Source organism: Erpetoichthys calabaricus, chromosome 3 (assembly GCF_900747795.2).
Source record: "Erpetoichthys calabaricus chromosome 3, fErpCal1.3, whole genome shotgun sequence".
NCBI classification, from domain to species: Eukaryota; Metazoa; Chordata; class Cladistia; order Polypteriformes; family Polypteridae; genus Erpetoichthys; species Erpetoichthys calabaricus.
Window position 1 is genome coordinate 249,132,134 of NC_041396.2, and position 18,272 is coordinate 249,150,405.

The 18,272-nt window shown below is 38.2% G+C and overlaps 1 protein-coding gene across 1 annotated transcript in view; it reads right to left on the reverse strand.

Annotated features, from left to right (window-relative positions):
- The window catches only part of LOC114648765 (uncharacterized), a 41,817-nt gene extending 23,794 nt beyond the window's left edge, over positions 1–18,023 (reverse strand). Inside the window, 3 exon segments of the mRNA XM_028798006.2 lie at positions 138–276; positions 12,958–13,180; positions 17,731–18,023. Coding sequence (XP_028653839.1) covers positions 138–276; positions 12,958–13,169 — 351 coding nt within the window. The 5' untranslated portion in view covers positions 13,170–13,180; positions 17,731–18,023.
- Positions 18,024–18,272: the final 249 nt, after the last annotated feature.

Below are 18,272 nucleotides of genomic sequence, written 5' to 3' on the forward strand. Positions count from 1 at the left end.
CCTTAGTACATTTTACTCAGTTTTACATGAGTTATATGTGTATAATGTTCAGTGTTTAATGATTTTTGTTTTTCATTACATTGAGTCAAAACGGCATGGATAAGAAACTGTACTCTGCCCATGTACAGACTACCTACCCTTATGTGTTCAGTGATGCCAGAACTGTTGCAGTATTCTTCCAGATACTGCCTGACCTGAGTTTGGTGCATGAAGGAAGGTAGCGATGGATCAAATGGATAATCTGGGAAAGCCATTACTTCCTTTGGAAGGTTTGTTCTGCAAGGCAACGTAAAGAATTATTAAAAAAAACATGAACTTCCACTTTTTTCATACTGCTTCCCTATTATCAATGATAAATATCCCAAGCTGACAGTTTTATGTAATTTACTTTACTGGACATGTAAAGATGGAATATTGCATCGAAGAAGAAAATAAACTAACACACAAGATGTCAGTTAATCTAGGAGTCCAATAAAAGACTCAAACCTCCTCCTAACAGTATATAAAAATTGCCAGCACATAGGTGTCTGGGAATGGACCACAGAACCTGGAAGTTAATGATACTGTTGCAGCTGCAAATAAAAGGATAAAGTTGTCATTATAATGAGTTTATTTAATTTGAGTCAAGCCACTAAAGGAGAAAACTGACAGGGTGGGCTAGCCTCTCTTCAAGTCCACAGTTTTAGAAAGCAGCTTTTTCATCCCACGCAGTGTTAGCAGGGACACTGTCATGGAGCAGACATGAGACATTCGACTGCTTTTTTCACTTCACTTTTCGCACTCAGTTCATACAGCTTAAAACCTTCACATCCCAACCCACCGCTGTTACTTCTGTTGTGCCCCAGGGCTCTGTCCTGGGACCTCTTCTTTTTATTATTTACCTTCTTCCCCTTGGCAATATTTTTCGCAAATATAACATTAATTTTCACTGTTATGCTGATGACACCCAGCTCTACCTTGCTAGTAAACATACCTCCTCTTTTCCACCACCCTCGCTTATTGACTGCATTGCTGAAATTAAATCCTGGTTTTCTTCGAATTTTCTTAAATTAAACAGTGACAAAACTGAGTTCTCTTCATTGGTTCAAAATCATCATTATACAAAACCAATAATCTTTCTCTTATTATTGATAACTCTGTTGTTTCCCCATCATCTCAGGTCAAGAGTCTGGGTGTCATCCTCGACAGTACTCTATCTTTCCAATGTCACATTAATAACATCACCCGGTCTGCTTACTTCCACCTACGTAATATTATTCGCATTCGCCCCTCCCTCACTCCTCATACCACTGCCATTCTTATTCATAGTCTTGTCACTTCTCGGCTGGACTACTGCAATTCACTCCTCTTTGGTCTCCCTAATAAATCTCTTCATAAGCTTCAGTTAGTCCAGAATTCTGCAGCATGTATCATCACTCGAACCTCATCTATTCACCATATTACTCCAGTCTTGCAGCAGCTTCACTGGCTCCCGATCAAGTTTCGAACTGATTTTAAGATTCTGCTATTAACATTTAAGGCCATTCATAACCTCGCCCCTCCATATCTGTCTGACCTTCTTCATGTTGCCATTCCATCCCGTAACCTTAGATCCTCTTCCTCCACCCATCTGACCGTCCCTCCCGCCCATCTAACCACCATGGGGAGCAGAGCTTTCAGCCGTTCTGCTCCCAAGCTCTTGAATTCATTACCTGCGGAGCTCCGAAAAATCAAATCATATTCATTTTTCAAATGCAAACTGTTTAAAATGGCTTTTTCTTTTTCCTTCTGATTACAGTGGTTTTGTTTGTTTATTTATTTATTTATTTATTTATTTATTTATTTATTTATTGTTTGTTCGGTGTCCTTGAGTTCTCTGAAAGGTGCCTTGTATAAATAAAATGTATTATTATTATTATTATTACTTCTTTTCCCGTATTTACTGTTGAAAATACCAAAAGAAAAAAGAATAATGCTGAACAGTTCTGTGGGTCTTTTAGATAGATAGATAGATAGATAGATAGATAGATAGATAGATAGATAGATAGATAGATAGATAGATAGATAGATAGATAGATAGATAGATAGATAGATAGATAGATAGATAGATAGATAGATAGATAGATACTTTATGTAGGTAATCTATATATACTACAGTACATTCTCATTTTAAAACGTTCTGAACGTGACATTGTTGACAATGACTTAAACCTTGAATTTTCTTTGGTGTTGGAAAATCACCAAGCTTCTATTGTTTGTACTCTGGAATAAATATATCCCAGTGTGAATTTATTAATTTGCAATTCTCGATGAAAGATGCAATAAAGTGATTATAAATTTACTGGTAACTCAGAATTTGATTTTGTGGTTTGTCACATCCATATTAACAAGAAATATTCATGATAAACCACAAATGCTATAAATTTGTAATTCACACACACTGCCTATGTATTGAATATTTTTTGATACTATGTTATTTGTTCACTCAGGCTCTTTTTACCTAATATTAGATTTGAATTGTGTCAAAAAAGTGCAACAACAGAAGAAATCAGGAGGTAGGGGAAATATCGCCCAACATTGTACTTCAGTACACAAGGGTTAATCTTTGGCTACTAATAAAGCACAGCCTATCAGTCATTCATTTACTAAAATCAGAGCTGTAGAATACCAATTTCAGGTTCAGGGTCAAATTTTTTTAATCACCCCAATACGTATGTATGAACAGTGTATTCAGAAACTATTCAGATCGCTTTACTTTTCGCACACATTATTATGTCATAGATGAAATTTTAAATACATACATTTTTGTCCATTAATCTGCTCTCAATAGCCCATTATGACAAAGTGAAAATATTTTCAGAAAGTTTGCAAATTTATTAGAAATCAAAAATTGATATCTCTCATTTATATATGTATTCAGACCCTTAACTTAGTACTTTGTACAAGTCCCTTTGGAAGCAAATTACAGGTTTGTGTCTTCTCGGGAAAGTCCCTAGAAGCTTTGCCCACCTGGATTTGGAAAGTTTTTGCCATTCTTCCTGACAGATCCTCTAAAGCTTTGTTAGACTGGATTGGAAGCGTCTGGCAATATGATGTGTATTAATTAGCACATTCAGTACAAGTAATAATTTCATTATACTCGGTTTGTGAAAATAATAACCCTATAAAGGTATCTTCAGGTTTTTCCACAGACGTTTTGTGGGGTTTAAGTGTGGGCTTTAGCTGGGACAGTTAGAGACTAGCCCTAAAGTCACTACAGAGTTGTCTTGGCTGTATGCTTCAGGTCATTGCTGTGCCGAAAGGTGAACCCTTACCCTAGTCTGAGGTTGCATGCACTCCATAGAAAGTTTTCTACGAGGATCTCTCTGTATTTGGCTGAATTTATGCTTCCCTTAATTCTGACCAGCTTCCCTGTCACTGAGAAACACCCCCACAGCATAAAACAGCCACGACCATGCATCACTGTAAGGATGTTAGGCAAGTGAAGAGCAATGCTTGGAATTCTTCCCAAAGATTTCAATTTTTGTCCCATCAGACTAGAGTTCTTTAAATGCCATTTGGCAAATTCCAGGCAGGCTGAGATAAAACTTTGACTTAAGACTGTCCTACTTATAACCACTCCGACATAAACGCATGATTGATTGAAGGATGCCATCTCAGCAGACGACTTGTGAAGTAACCATTGGGTTCTTGGTGTCCTTCCTGACTAACAGTCTTCTTACCCAGTAACTCAGTTTGCTTGGACTGTCAACTCTTGGAAGAATCCTGGTGGTTCCAAACTTCTTCTATTTCACAATAACACTCTTGACAACACTCAAAGCCTTAGAAATGTCTTTATACCCTTGTCCTGACCCATGCCTCACCACAATATTATGAGGTCAACGTAGAGTTCCTTAGACTTCATTACTTGGTTTTTGTCTTGACATAGAGTGTGAATTGTGGGACCTTTAAGAGGGGCATACACCTGTGTATATAGACAATGTCCAATCAATTTAATTTGCCACAGGTAGACCCTAATCAAGTTCTAGTCACATGCCAAAGATAACTAAATCACCCGGATGCACCTGCCCACAATTTTGAGTGCCACAGCAAATGGTCTGAAGACTTTTAGAAATTAGAGACTTCACATTACAATTTTTAATACAATTACAAACCATTCTGAAAACATGCTTTTGTTTTGTCATTGTAAGTTATTAAATGTAGATTGATAGGTAAAAATGTAAAATGTATCCATTTAAAATTAAATCTACAACACAAAAAAATGTGCAGAAAGTGAAGGGACCTGAATACTTTCTGAATCCATTGTATATTATATGAAGGCTATTCCATGTAACAGATTTCCAGAAAACTGAAGATTTCAGGCAAATTTGTCTAATACCTTAGTATAAGAGGGCAAACCAAATCTAACTGCGTAAGAGGATAAGGAAATTAGAATCTGTACTTTGAGAAACAATCACCTTACTGGTCCTCAGTTGATTTAGTCTTTTAATACACTCCAAATACCAGTGTCATCTGCAACAGGGAAAAGATGATTCTGAGCTGGCCTTAGAAGGCAGAGGTTTAAAGAAAAAGACAATATGAAACTGGCAAATACAAAGAAAGATTAAAATGGACAAAAGAACACAGGCATTGGACAGAAAATGCCTAGTAGAAGAGTATTTGACTCAGCATCCTGGAGTCTCCATTGTACTGATGTTTGGTGTGTATTAAGTGAAGAAAACAACTGAGAACCTGTAAGGGGTTTGTTTCTCAAACTGCACACTCTGATGTTCTTATCCTGTTATGCAGTTGCCCATCTGTGCCCTTCTGTCCTTTTTCTATCTTGGTTAGATCCAGTTCTTCCACTTCTCTCAAGATAGTAATAAACACCTTTGTATGAAATCTTCAGTTTCTTTGCAATCTGACACATTGACTAATATTTATTCTACAACAATAGACTGACAGGTTTCTTGAGAAAGCTGTTTCACTTTGGCCCTTTTTGAACCCAGAACTGAATTTTAGAAATGCCAATACCTTGTAACACAAGTAAACAGGATAGCAGGTTTAAGGGGTGCTAATGAAGTTAGAACGGTTTCTCTAATAACCAATTAGAATATAAATATTACTAATTAAGGATAAGCTAAGGGTGTTTACCATTAGAACTTTGAAGAAACTGCTGCTGAAAGTGGAGCTGTGTAGTCATATGTGAATAGTAAATTAAAATGATTAATTTCAAGCAGTAATAGCCGTTATACAACCTAGTAATGTCTTGGCTTTATTTTATATCAATTTAATGGTAACTTAATAAAAAAGGTATCAGTTTCTATCAAAAACATTATAACATCTTTGTGACCCCAAAAAGTCTTTTGACTTGTGCTGCATACTAGCAAACTCTTAGTAGTTTATTTCATATACCTGTGGTTTTCTACATTAAGAAAAACTTTCTTACAGTTATAGAAAGCCTTATCCTAACAAGTTTCTATCTGTGCCCACAAGTTCTTGTTGATCAACTGGGATCTGCTTAACAAATTTCTTTCAATTTTAAACATTTAAATCATAAATCGTAATTTCCATATGCTTAAACTAAAAGGTTTAGCTCTTCTAGTCCTTCCTTATAACTTATACCAACCAACTTTATAATCAGTGTAGCTGCTTTTTGCAATACTTTATTGAGCAATGCTGTCTTTTTTGTAATGTGAAGGTCAAAACTGCATATGGTACTCCAGAAGAAGCCTTAAAAACCAATTATATAGCTTAATCATAATGTCCATCTTTCCAGGTTCTTTTTTTAGCTTCTTTTTTCTCCACTGTAGAGTAATATTTAAATTCTAACTGCTACTAAATTTTAACATGAACTTGTCCTGTATTGATCTTGCCCCACTGCTTCCCAGCTGATTTTACACTAAAACGTTTATCCAAGTTTACCTCTTGTAGATACTGACCTGCTCAAAATCATCTCTATTAAAATTAAATTTAATAGATTTAGTTTTTGCATATCCAATCTACCAAAATACTTTGAAATGCAATATATTACCTGCATGTTCACCTAGATCCTAATAGCCCAATCACATTTACCTCTGAATTCTATCCTTATTATTTCAAGATGGTAAATCTAACCTACACCAAAAACAGTCATTGATTATGTCTATGAGATTGTGTTCTTGTGCTCTGCTATTTATAAGCTTATCCCATTTAATTTATCTATAACTAGCAAAATACCCGCGCTTCGCAGAGGCGAAATACTGCCTGAAAATTTTTATTAAGAAAAAAGTAAAAATTTTTAAACTGAGGGAAAATATACAAAAAATTATTTGTTAAGGATCTCTTTGTATACCACGTTGTCAGTTCGTCCCTCCAGTTGTAATATGACCAAGCTGTGCGCTGAGCTTACTCTTGAGCATGCAACATACAGTTGGCCATGTGAAAAGCAATCCTGCCTCAAATCAATGCCAACCTTTTGTAGTGTTTGTCCTTGAGACTTATTAATTGTCATTGCGAAGCAGAGCCTTACTGGAAATTGAACGCGTTTGAATTGAAATGGGAGATTAGATGGTATAACGGGGATGCGAGGAATAAAAACTGTGTCACCTGAGGCACTGCCAGTAAAAATAGTTGCTTGAATTAGGTTGTTTTGTAGAGATGTGACCTGAAGTCTCGTGCCGTTACAAAGTTTCGGTGGCTGTAAGTTTCTCAGTAACATTATTGGTGCCCCAACCTTCAAAATGAGATTATACTCAGGAGTGCCTGGAGGATTTAGAATGTTGAGAAACTCTATCGGATAATGTACCGCGTCTTCTACTTCTACAACTGAATCAACAGATTGATATGTTTTTGGTTATGAAGGTAGTTCTTCAAGTAAAATGTGGTTTATAGTCGTAGTCATGTCATTTTTTGGTGTCAGGATAGCTCTCTCTCTTAACCATGACACGTCATTTTGGTGGAGATTTCGTAGATCAGGGTAAACATTTTGAAGAAGGCTTTGTAAGGTATTCACGATGAGACAGATATTTGTAGGAATATTTATTTTACGATTTTCTTGTATGAAGGTGCCATCACCTATACTCATCAGAAGAGCAGAGAACTCCTCGGCTTTTTTGTCGCCTTTCAAATGAACTCTCATGTTTATTTTTAAAGTAACAACATTGATTTGTGGCCATAGGTATGAAGATTTCAGAGATGCTTTAACTTCATCAGCGCGTGTTCCTCTGGGCACGACTGGTAGGGTTTGGCGGAAGTCTCCAGCCAGTAACACTGTCAAGCCTCCCATAAGTTTGTTGGTGTTTGGTGTTGGTGTCTTGGAGGGTCCTGTTTAAAGCCTCAATACCTGCTCTGTGTGCCATAGTGCATTCATCCCAGACAATAAGCTGACAATGTCGCAGCACTTCAGCCATGTTGCTCTGCTTTGATATATTACACATAGGGGATTCAGTATGGTTGAGGTTCAGAGGCAGCTTGAAAGCTGAATGAGCAGTTCTGCCACCCTCTAGAAGAGTTGCAGCAATGCCAGAACAAGCCACAGCTATGGCAATATTACGTTTTGCTCGGATTTTTGCAAGGAGAAGGTTTATTAGGAATGTCTTACCAGTTCCTCCTGGAGCATCAAGGAAAAACACCGTGCCAGTGGCTGACGCAACGCTGCTCATGATTTGCTCATAAACTGACTTTTGGTCACTATTTAGCAAGCGCTCGTTATTTGTGACTATATTGGCCAATTGCGAGGTGTTGTAAGATGTCTCTTTCAAGTACTCAGGATTTGACGTAAGTTGTGCCAGTTCTGTTAAAGGTGAAGGCAAACCGTAATGATGAAGAGATTGACCTTCAATACCAATTACGTAGTTCTCAAGCAACTGTAGACAGTTGTTATAGATCAAATTTAACCACTGGTGGACTTCTGTTCATATATGATCTTTCAGTCTGTCTCCTAATATCTTCTGCTATGCTGTCTTTATGTTTTTCCCATAGGTTTAAGGGGTTTTCCATTTGGCAGAACACCAACATGACAGCAAACAGTTCACGGATCTTTTGAGGTGAGCGAGACAGAGCAGCTTCCTGTAGAGTCTCGTCCCAGTTGATATTGTCATGTAATAAACCGAGTGCCCTGCAGGCTGACTTACAGGTCGGATGTAGGACACCATCAACTGTTCTGAGAGATTTGAAAGATGTGGGACCTGTGATTTTGTTGATCAGCAGTCGAAGATGGTAGCATTCAGAGTTATTTGGGTGTACAGTGTAGACCCGTCCCAGTACATTATCCTTTTTCACTCCCGAATGTCCTGGTACAGGGTTGCCCTGTTTCCTTCGACGAAACATGTTGTTTGCCCACACATAATATGATGGAATTTCATTATAATGAAGTTGTTTTGCAAAATCATCGTGTTTGCAAAGGTCAAAGAATGCTAAAAGTGTGGTTTGTGGTGGATTGTGTACTTTATCGGCAACGTTGCCTTCTGTGAAATAAATTCTTTGTCCGTTCTCAAGATGCACAGCAAGATGAACGACCAGAGGGAAATGTTCGTGAATGGGAAAACAGAAAATGCGCCAGGCTGCTTCAGAGCTACTAATGTAACGACCAGCTTCGTATCAAGGTACTTCGTCATTTTGATTTTGTATTGTAAATGCTGCCTGGTCACTTCCCTTGTTAACATACTTGCAGATGTATTTGATTGATTTTACTGAACTGCAAAATTCGACATTGATGTGAGCATTGAAGAAGCGGGACAGCACAGGACTATAAGGGACCACCCATCTGTTGTCGATATCTACTCCTTTGATGTTAATTGTATGACCTCCATCAGCAGGTGCACGCCGGCGGTACTGAGGGTAACCATCTTCTCCGGTCTGAGTTTCTGAGATGAACGGACGCGGGTACTTCTCAGTGCATATTCTGTTGATCATGCAGGGTGAGTTGATATTATGAGGTCCACATGGGCCGTGAATCATGGTGGATTTTACTATTTTGTGTAGGGCAGGGTCAGTCTGTGGATCAGGAATTTCTGCACGGATGACTTGATTGATGAGAGCTGGTTGAATCCTATCCTTTAGCCACAATAGAATGTGTGCATGGGGAATACCTCGCTTTTGCCACTCTATGGTGTTCATGTAGCAATTTGTACAGCCGAAAATATTACTCTTCGTGAGCAAGTCTATCATTTTGCGAATCTTGAGATGAAATACACGACTGATAAGGTCGTGGCGATCATGAGGTTTTTGACGTGGAAGGAGAATTTCAGTGATGTCAGGCCATATAGGATTGCAAGTAAATGTGATGAATAAGTCAGGGCGGCCATAATGACGTACGTATGTCATTGCGTCTTGTGTACACTCGTGCATATAGCGAGGTCCTCCAGTGAAGGAAGATGGTAATATCACAGCTTGACCAAGTTCTATTAAATCAGTGTCATTTTTGTCAACAGCATCTTTTAAGTGAACGTAATTTTCAGCTTGTAGTTTTTTCTGATTTAGTCTGATATAAATCTTTCGGATTCAATTTTTGCGTACATATCAACTAAAAACTGATTTAATAAAGTTCGGAAGAAAAGGATAGTATTATCATGATATTGTCTGATCATAAGCCGGTATGAATAGAAGTTTGCTGCAGAGACGGTTTTGTTCATAGGTAACTTACTGGTAGCATGAACTTGAGGTATAGACACAGAATAGCCGTCTTCACCATAGCAGAACATGAGAGGATATTGAAGTGCATCATAGAATCTGTGGGTTTCCTTAATGCGTTGTAGTTTATTGTCTCTGGTTTTCAAGACAATATCTCTATTGTTGAACGTTTGCCCAACGATGACAACACCAACTTGATGAACTGTGGGTTTATTAAATCTGCCTTTGTGTGCATGTAATGGTTTTTTGTCTGCGTGAATGACAACTTTGAAGTCTTTGTCATCATATGAAATACTGTCCATTGTGGAGTGGAAGTCCTGGATGTAAGTGTTACAGTCATGGAGCATTTTTTGTAATTGCTTGACCAGGGGTATGTTAAGTCCAGAAAAATGAGCGCAGCGGATTTGTGCTTCCTTTTCATCGTCCCCGACGAAATAAATTTGCAAAAATTTGTGTTCCTCACTTGGCATAGGTAAAAGACTGCCAATCAAGTGATACACTTGTCCCTGAACTTTAAATGAAGGCATAAAATTTCCCTCAACGATTTGGTTAGCACCAAATGACGTCATTTGAAATGCGCTGTTGTACTTTCGAATATTGTTCAAGAAATGCTCACTTTGAGGATGTTCGCCACTTAACAGGCCCTCAAGAAGGTCAGGAAGCTTATGTAAAGGAGTGAGAGAGACTTTACCACCATTACAGCACAAACCAGGAGACTCGCATTTCCACTTCTGAGCTTGACAATAGTCACAGTGAACATCCATGGATCCAATGTGTACTGTTTTGTCAGACTCATAATGTATGTTTGGGTCGTACGCAAATCCACAATTGGCTTTTTTGAGCCAAACCTGTTGTTTTCGTATGGGCCGCTTTTCATTATTGGGATCGTATCTAGAAACAGAAGCTCTATTAACTTGTGGATTTGCCTCCGTGTATTTAGCGACAGCGTCTCTATGAACTTGTGGATTCGCTTGCGAGTATTTAGCCACAGCGTCCCTCTGAACTTGTGGATTTGCTTCTGAGTATTTAGCCACAGCGTGTTTATGAACTTGTGGATTTTTCTGCGAGTATTTGGCGGCAGCTGCACGAAGTTGCTTCCGTCTAGCTGCATGAGAAAATCTACCACGACGTTTGATACGCCTCCTTTTTACTGTGTTCTCACAGCTTGGATTGCTGCTGTCATAATCGGCTCGAGCTGGATTTGTGTTGAACTGACATTCGGTATGTGTCAATCGATATAAGCATACAACTGGCTTCATCAATAACTTCGCATCGATCTTTTGAGAGTTGAAATATTCATAAACATCAAAGTGTCCACTACTCAAATCGTCACCTGTGAATCTAAGATGTTTAAGAGGCATTGACGGTTCTCCAAAGGTGTAAAATATTTGGCCATTTCGATACACTTGAAAGCGACAACCAAACAATTCAGCAGCAGCCATCAACTCACATGCAGAACCATATGTGAAGGGCTTAAGCATTTCAGTCTTATAGTGCTCCTGTGTACTATAATTATCTCCTGTACCATCATCAGTCCACACTTTGAACCTGTCCCAGTCATTTAATACATAAGACACAATGTCCCTGTGGATATCAAAAGTGAGCCTGATATGTCCGTGCAATATGTAACACAGAGAATGGAAAAGGCAGGCGCCATCTCTGGGCATGGACACCACTCGGTAAGTGATAGTTCTTTGATTGGTGGTGATCACCTCGATAGACATGTTAATAGGGGTACAGTTGGAAGAATAAAGGGAATGGGTACTTGATCAGTAAACAAAGTATAAAATACCTACACAATAACTATAACAATCGTAATAAACGAACAATAAAACAGCGGAGAACCCGTGGATTAAATTAAAAGGCTGCTTCCTTTTCGAAGCAAGCAAAAACGACGGCCTTATATGGCATTCGTTTATAAAATAGCGAATAAGCTGCGTAAAGGCTGCTTCACAAAAAAACAGCGGAGCGCCTTATATGGGCAGGCAGCGGATTAAATAAAGGAAATGGGTACCTGAACAGTAAACTAAGTGTAAAATAGCTACACAATAACCATAACAATCGTAATAAACGAACAATAAAACAGTAGAGAACCATGAAGCAAGGAGAAAGGACGGCCTTATATGGCGTTCGTTTATAACACAGCGAAGATGCTGTGTAAAGACCGCTTCACAAAAAAACTGCAGAGCGCCTTATATGGGCAGGCAGTCAGGCAAAGAAAAGGATTCAAATAACTATAATTGTAATAAACGAACAAAACAACAGCAGAGAAGCCGCGGATTAAATAAAGGAAATGGGTACCTGAACAGTAAACTAAGTGTAAAATACCTACACAATAACTATAACAATCTTAACAAATGAACAATAAAACAGCGGAGAACCCGTGGATTAAATAAAAAGGCTGGCTCCTTGGTGAAGGAAGGAAAAAGGACGGCCTTATATGTTGTTCGTTTATAAAACAGTGGAGAAGCTGTGAAAATTCTGCTTCCTTGGCGAAGCAAGGAAAGGAATGAACACACCGCAGCGAAGAGTGCTGATTTCCGCAGCAGCCGCACTTATGAATATGCTAAGCACAGTCCGCAGCAGCCGCACTTATGAATATGCTAAGCACAGTCCATCACCCGCGAATATTTACCTTATATGGACAGGCACTCAATCACGTGGGAGGCGTCATGATGCAAGACGCAACCACCTCACACGGCAACCGAGCTGCCCGCTATGGCTGTATACAGTATACGAAAGTAGGTTCCAGTTATGACCGTTACGCGTAGAATTTCGAAATGAAACCTGCCTAACTTTTGTAAGTAAGCTGTAAGGAATGAGCCGGCCAAATTTCAGCCTTCCACCTACACTGGAAGTTGGAGAATTAGTGATGAGTCAGTCAGTCAGTGAGTCAGTGAGGGCTTTGCCTTTTATTAGTATAGATTTAAGTGCCCTATGACTTGTTGCATAGGACTTTCTATAGCATTAAAAACATCAAATGATTATGTCTGGTAATTTTTTTCATAATGACAATTGATTAATCACATTTCGTCAGTTTCACAAATAAACTTGAAACTTTCCACTTCCTCTTGTTCTTGTAGCAACATGTGTTTTTTATGTTTTGCACAATTTGGTCTTTGGTATTTTCAGAAATAAAAATATTACATTTTTAAAGCATCTGGTAATAAACAGTGAATAAGGAATAGCATAATTACTTGGTTTAATTAAGCGGGTCATGTCATTTTCCTAATTTACTTAAAATGTATAACTATCTAGCATTTAAGTTTACTCTTCCAGATATTTCATTATTTTTTTTTAACTGCAGAGTGAAAACGAATGCTCCAAGTCAAAACAGCTTGTGTTACCTTGTATTTAAAAACCACAAACAGATTGACAAATAATTACCTGAGGTCACGGTACATACAACTGTGAACAGGCAGACCACTTTCATCTTGGCCAAACCGTTCATTATACACCCAAATTCCTGCAACATGGTTCGTCCTTTCATAAACCACTGGAGGAAAGAAGATGTCTTGGTGTAGTAGGAGATGTCTGGCAGCGCAGAGGCCTGAAGCTCCAGCACCAATTACAGCAACTCGCAGTTTTTTTGCACTCATCCTTTTAGGCACTGGATCAAAGAAAACCATTGTAAGAATTTACACATTATGTTTACAGCTCCCAAAAGTATTTTCTTTTATTACAATGACTTTACAAAATGAATAAAGTTAAAATTCTTCATTTTATTATACTTAAATAATTTGCTCTAAAGAAAATAACTTCTGAAGGTGTACTCTGTATTCTTCAAGGTGTCAACTGTATATAATTAAGTAACTTGCACAGGGACAAACAATTAGTTAAAGGTGAGGGCTGAACCAGCAACTTTTAAGTACAGAGTCCATTTTGTTATCCATTATAACACTCATCCAGTAATTGTATACTCATTTACCAAGAAGTTTGGATTATTTATTAATGTTATTAAAAAAAATAAGTCACTGAGGTGCTCAGACCTGGGACTGGTCTGTAGGTGGGTACACCTTTTATTAATGTCTGGTTGCTCTGATGGCTATCATATTCAGGGAGTATCTGTTGCTGAGGTGGATTGGCCCCTCCCAATGGTGTCCCATGTCGCTACTTTCAATGAGCATAATATGAGACACAGTTTAAGGCACACTCTGGGAGCCTTATCTGTTGTCTTAGTGTATAGCGGTCTTGTTGATAAAGACATTCTATTTGCAACTTCATTCAGTGGCTGATGGGTGCTCACGAGGTGACACTCCTGTAGTCATGGGCTACTTCAATGTGACCACTGGCACTGACAGGGATGGCTATGAGGATTGTGCCAGTCCCACGGTGAAAGTGGCAAAAGGTCAGAGGCTGTGGATCACTAGATCCTGGTTATAGCACCCAGAGCTGCATTGTTTGTACTTGGTACTCCAATACTGGTGGTGCAAGGAAGGAAATCAATCACTACCTCGTGGGCAGATGCTGGAGGCTCCTACAGAACTGCAGGGTGTATAGAAGTGCCCAGTTTGTGAATTTTGACCACAGACATGTTGTTGCTACACTGAATATCCTGCTTAGGTCCAGTATGCTACCACATGCCCTCAAGTCAGTACTGTCAGTACTGTCTCTTATTTTGAAACAAATTTCAAGTTTTCAGTCTTATTGACTCTGAAGGCACGTAATTGTGCTTATGTTAATGCATACAGACACTGGGTGAGGTTCAAGAATGCACTGTGGGAAGATGTGGCTGTTTTCCCCCGTGGTGTACTTTACTGTTCAGAAAAGTCATTAATACTTCTTACAGGAAGGGTAGCATAAAATGTCAACATCCATTGAAAAGTGAAACAATTGAAGAAGAACAGAGCCGCTTAAGTAGTTTTTATGTTGTATACTTTTATTTAAATAAGATTTTGTCTAAGTAACAATATTTTTACTTGAGTAAAATTTTAATTTCATTGATGGTGGAGTCAAAAATTTGCATTCAAGTAAACTTCAGATTTTTCATCGAGAAAAGTTAATTGTAGCTTGGTTTCAGTTCATGTGTGTGTGTGTTTGGAAAGTCAAAATTGATTTTCACGTCTTAAAATTTCAACTTCTGTCTGAAAATTGTGTTTTTTTTGATTATGTAAAGCTCCTGGATGCCGCCTATATCCTACCAATGAAAAAACATTTTAGAAAAAGTAAATTTACACTAAATGTGGAGATGCATTCATAATGATAACTTCGAAATAAAGTTAATCAATCATCAAACGAGTTGCACAATGTTTGCCTTGTTACAGGCTCCAGGTCTACTGTTTTTTGGTCCAGTTTCTTTCAGTACTTATTCCCATATCCTTCAAAAACAGTATGATCTAAATCCAACAAAACTGCTGTAGAAATATTTAACTTGAATTTTTGCAGTCTGCTCCATTCAGTCATGAAACCAAAATAACATCTGCAAAACATTTGCACTTGTTTTTGAGAAACAATATTTATTTCGAACTACAGTGACCTTGATAATGGTTGGGACAAAGGTACATTTTACCATGATTTACCCCCTCTACTCCACTGCTTAAAATTTCAAATCAAACAATTCAAACGTGATTAAAGTGCACATTGCAGACTTTAATTTAAGGGTATTTGCTTACATTTCAGTCATACCATATAGAAATAACACTTTTTATACATGATCCCCCATTTCAGGGCACCATAATGTTTAGGACAATTGGCATTACAGGTGTTTGTAATTACACAGGCGAGTTTCATTGCTTCATTAGTGCAGGCATAAGACACCTAGGCTTACTTCTACCTACAGACTTCCTTTGGAGTCTGTAGTTGCCACTATTCAACATGAGGACAACAGTTGTCCCAATGAAATTATAAGAAGCCATTATGAGGCCGAAAAACAAGACCTGAATCATTATAGATGTTGGTAAACCCTTAGGAATTCCTAAATCAAATGTCTGGAATATCATTTAAAAAAAGAACCCAATGGTGAGCTCGGTGATCACAAAGGGACTGATAGGCCAAGGAGATGATGCTGCTGATGACAGAGGAATCCTCATTATTATGGTAAAGAAAAAGCAACGCCTGTCCAACAGCCGAGAAACAGTCTTCAGCAGGCAGATTTGGATGTACTAGAGGTGACTGTCCGCAGAACACTTCATGAACAAAAACAAAAGGCCACACTGCAAAATTCAAACCACTCACTAGTTAGTCGCAAAAACAAGATGGCCAGATTACAGTTTGTAAAAAGGTACTTAAAAGAGCCTGTAGAATTCTGGAAAAAGGTGTTGTGGACAGATGAGACAAAGATGAACCTGATGGCAAGAGCAAAGTGTGGAGATGAAAAGGAACTGCCCACAATCCAAAGCATACCACCTCATTTGTTAAACATGGTGTTGGGGGTGTTATGGCTTGGGGATGTATGGCTTCCACAGGTACTGGCACACTTATCTTCATTGATGATGGAACTGCTGGCAACAGTGGCACAATGAATTCCAAGGTGTATAAACATCATCATCTGCTCAAGTTCCAGTAAATGCCTCTAAACACATTGGATGGCACGTCATCCTACAACAAGATAATGATCCCAAACATGCTGCTAAGACAACAAAGTAGTTTTTCAAAGCTAAAACATGGCCAATTTTTGAATGGCCAAGCTGGTCACCCCATGTAAATCCAACTAAGTATGCCTTCCATATGCTGAAGTGAAAACATAAGAGGACAACCCCCCCAAAACAAGCAGGAACTGAAGATGGCTACACGAGAGGCTTGGTGGAACACCACTAAAGAACATGCTCACAGCCTTCAAGCAGTCACTGCATGCAAGGGATATGCAACAAAGTACTAAATATGACCGCGTTAATATACCTACCATTACTTTGTCCCACCCATTTTGGTGTCCTGAAAAGGGGGAACTATGTAAAAAAAGTGTTGTCATTGTCATATGGTGTGGCCAAAATGTATGCAAATACCCTTAAATTAAATTTCTGTAATGTGTACTTTATTTAGGTCTGAATTGCTTGATTTGTAGTTTTAAACTGTGGAATTGAGAGTACATAATGGAAAAATGTCTTTGTCCCAAACATTATGGATTGCACTGTACATGTATGCACATATGGAGGCAAACACAAGTAAGTGGAAATACATACAGTACATACACCTTGACACAGTCAAATAAACTTATAAGTGAAAACAGCAGACAGATTGTGTGTCCTGTCACAGCATGTGCTTAATGATAAAGAGAAAGAAATGAAGCCATCCGTGTACTCATCTATGCATGCAGCATGTTTACTTCATTTGACTCAATGTGTTTAGTGTCAAATGAAATATTATATAAGTTGTTCATTTGATTCAATTTCTGTTTATTTTATTATATATGTGTGTACATAATAAATATACAAGTAAGTTAATGGACTACTGTACAGTACAATCAGTTGCACTGCAAAAGGTTTCGTTGAGTGATTGTTTTGTAACAGCCTTGTTTTCTGCTTTGGGCTGTCGGCTAAGTAAACATTTACTTTATTTCATGATCTTCTGTTTGGCTAATGTTGTGTGTTGAGTTTTCTTGTTAATTGTGTGCGTGTTGCTTACGTCTTTAGCGGCCGAGTTGTGTACATCGAGGTTCTGTCTGCTCTTCTCGAATGTGTACACACTCTTGATATATTCGTTGTGAACTGAAAATACAGAAAATTGTCGGTGCTCGTTACAATACTGTGGATTCAATCACATATTGTCCTCCATGAAAATCTAATACTACCGTTGCGTTTGTTCTCGCCCCAACTTTGTAAAGATCCAAATATCTTTGCATAACAGGTGCCATTTAGTGTTGTGGCAACTAGAGCTCCAGAACATTTAGTACTTCATGAAAACACCAGTTTACTGAGATTCATACTTTTTTTTTGTAATTCGCTTTGCAATTCCATTGCTTTCAACCTTATTTTTTCTTTCGTTTCTGCTACAGCTGTTTTGCTTCTGTACAATACATTATACACACCATATTAGTTTTAATTACTGAAAAATGCCACTAGGATATTAATAAATATACTGGATATGCAAAAGCTTACATCGATATAAATATATGCGCTAACTTGCACACATACGAAATTCTTACTTTTAATTATATTTTAGGAAACGGTTAAAAAAATGTACGCCATCATCTTTCGCAAAAAACTTTTTATCAGCATAACTTACCACGTTGACTGGAATACTAAATCTCCCCGAATCCTCCCCATGAACAGGTGGTGACAGATATTTCGACAGTATACGAATACTAACTCACGCCAGTAGAATGTGAATACAGTATCACTGTAACCGTCAACGCACTGTGAAACTTTAACTCAATCTTCCAAGTAGATATTACTGTAGACCGGAGTAAAATGGGCGTGAATATCATTTTCACTGATCAGCCAATCGAAAATTTAAACATTGCGGCCAACTACCTTTTTATTTTACAAATCGTCAATCGGTGTTATTTATTTCCGTGTTTACAGTAATGACGTCACTTACGTCACGCTACGTTCCACTAGCTTTTTTGTTTGTAGTAGCGCGAAGCGGTAGAACTTAAGGAGGTCCAAAGCAGAAGCGTGTCCTGGTTAAATTAAAAGTATACATATTGAATGGAATAATGATGCCCTTTGGTTTACATGGGTTTTAAAACTTTTCAGGATTTCTGAGCTACCGATAATGTAGGTGAACGTTGCGTTCAAAACACTATTCTCAAATTTCTTAAAGGG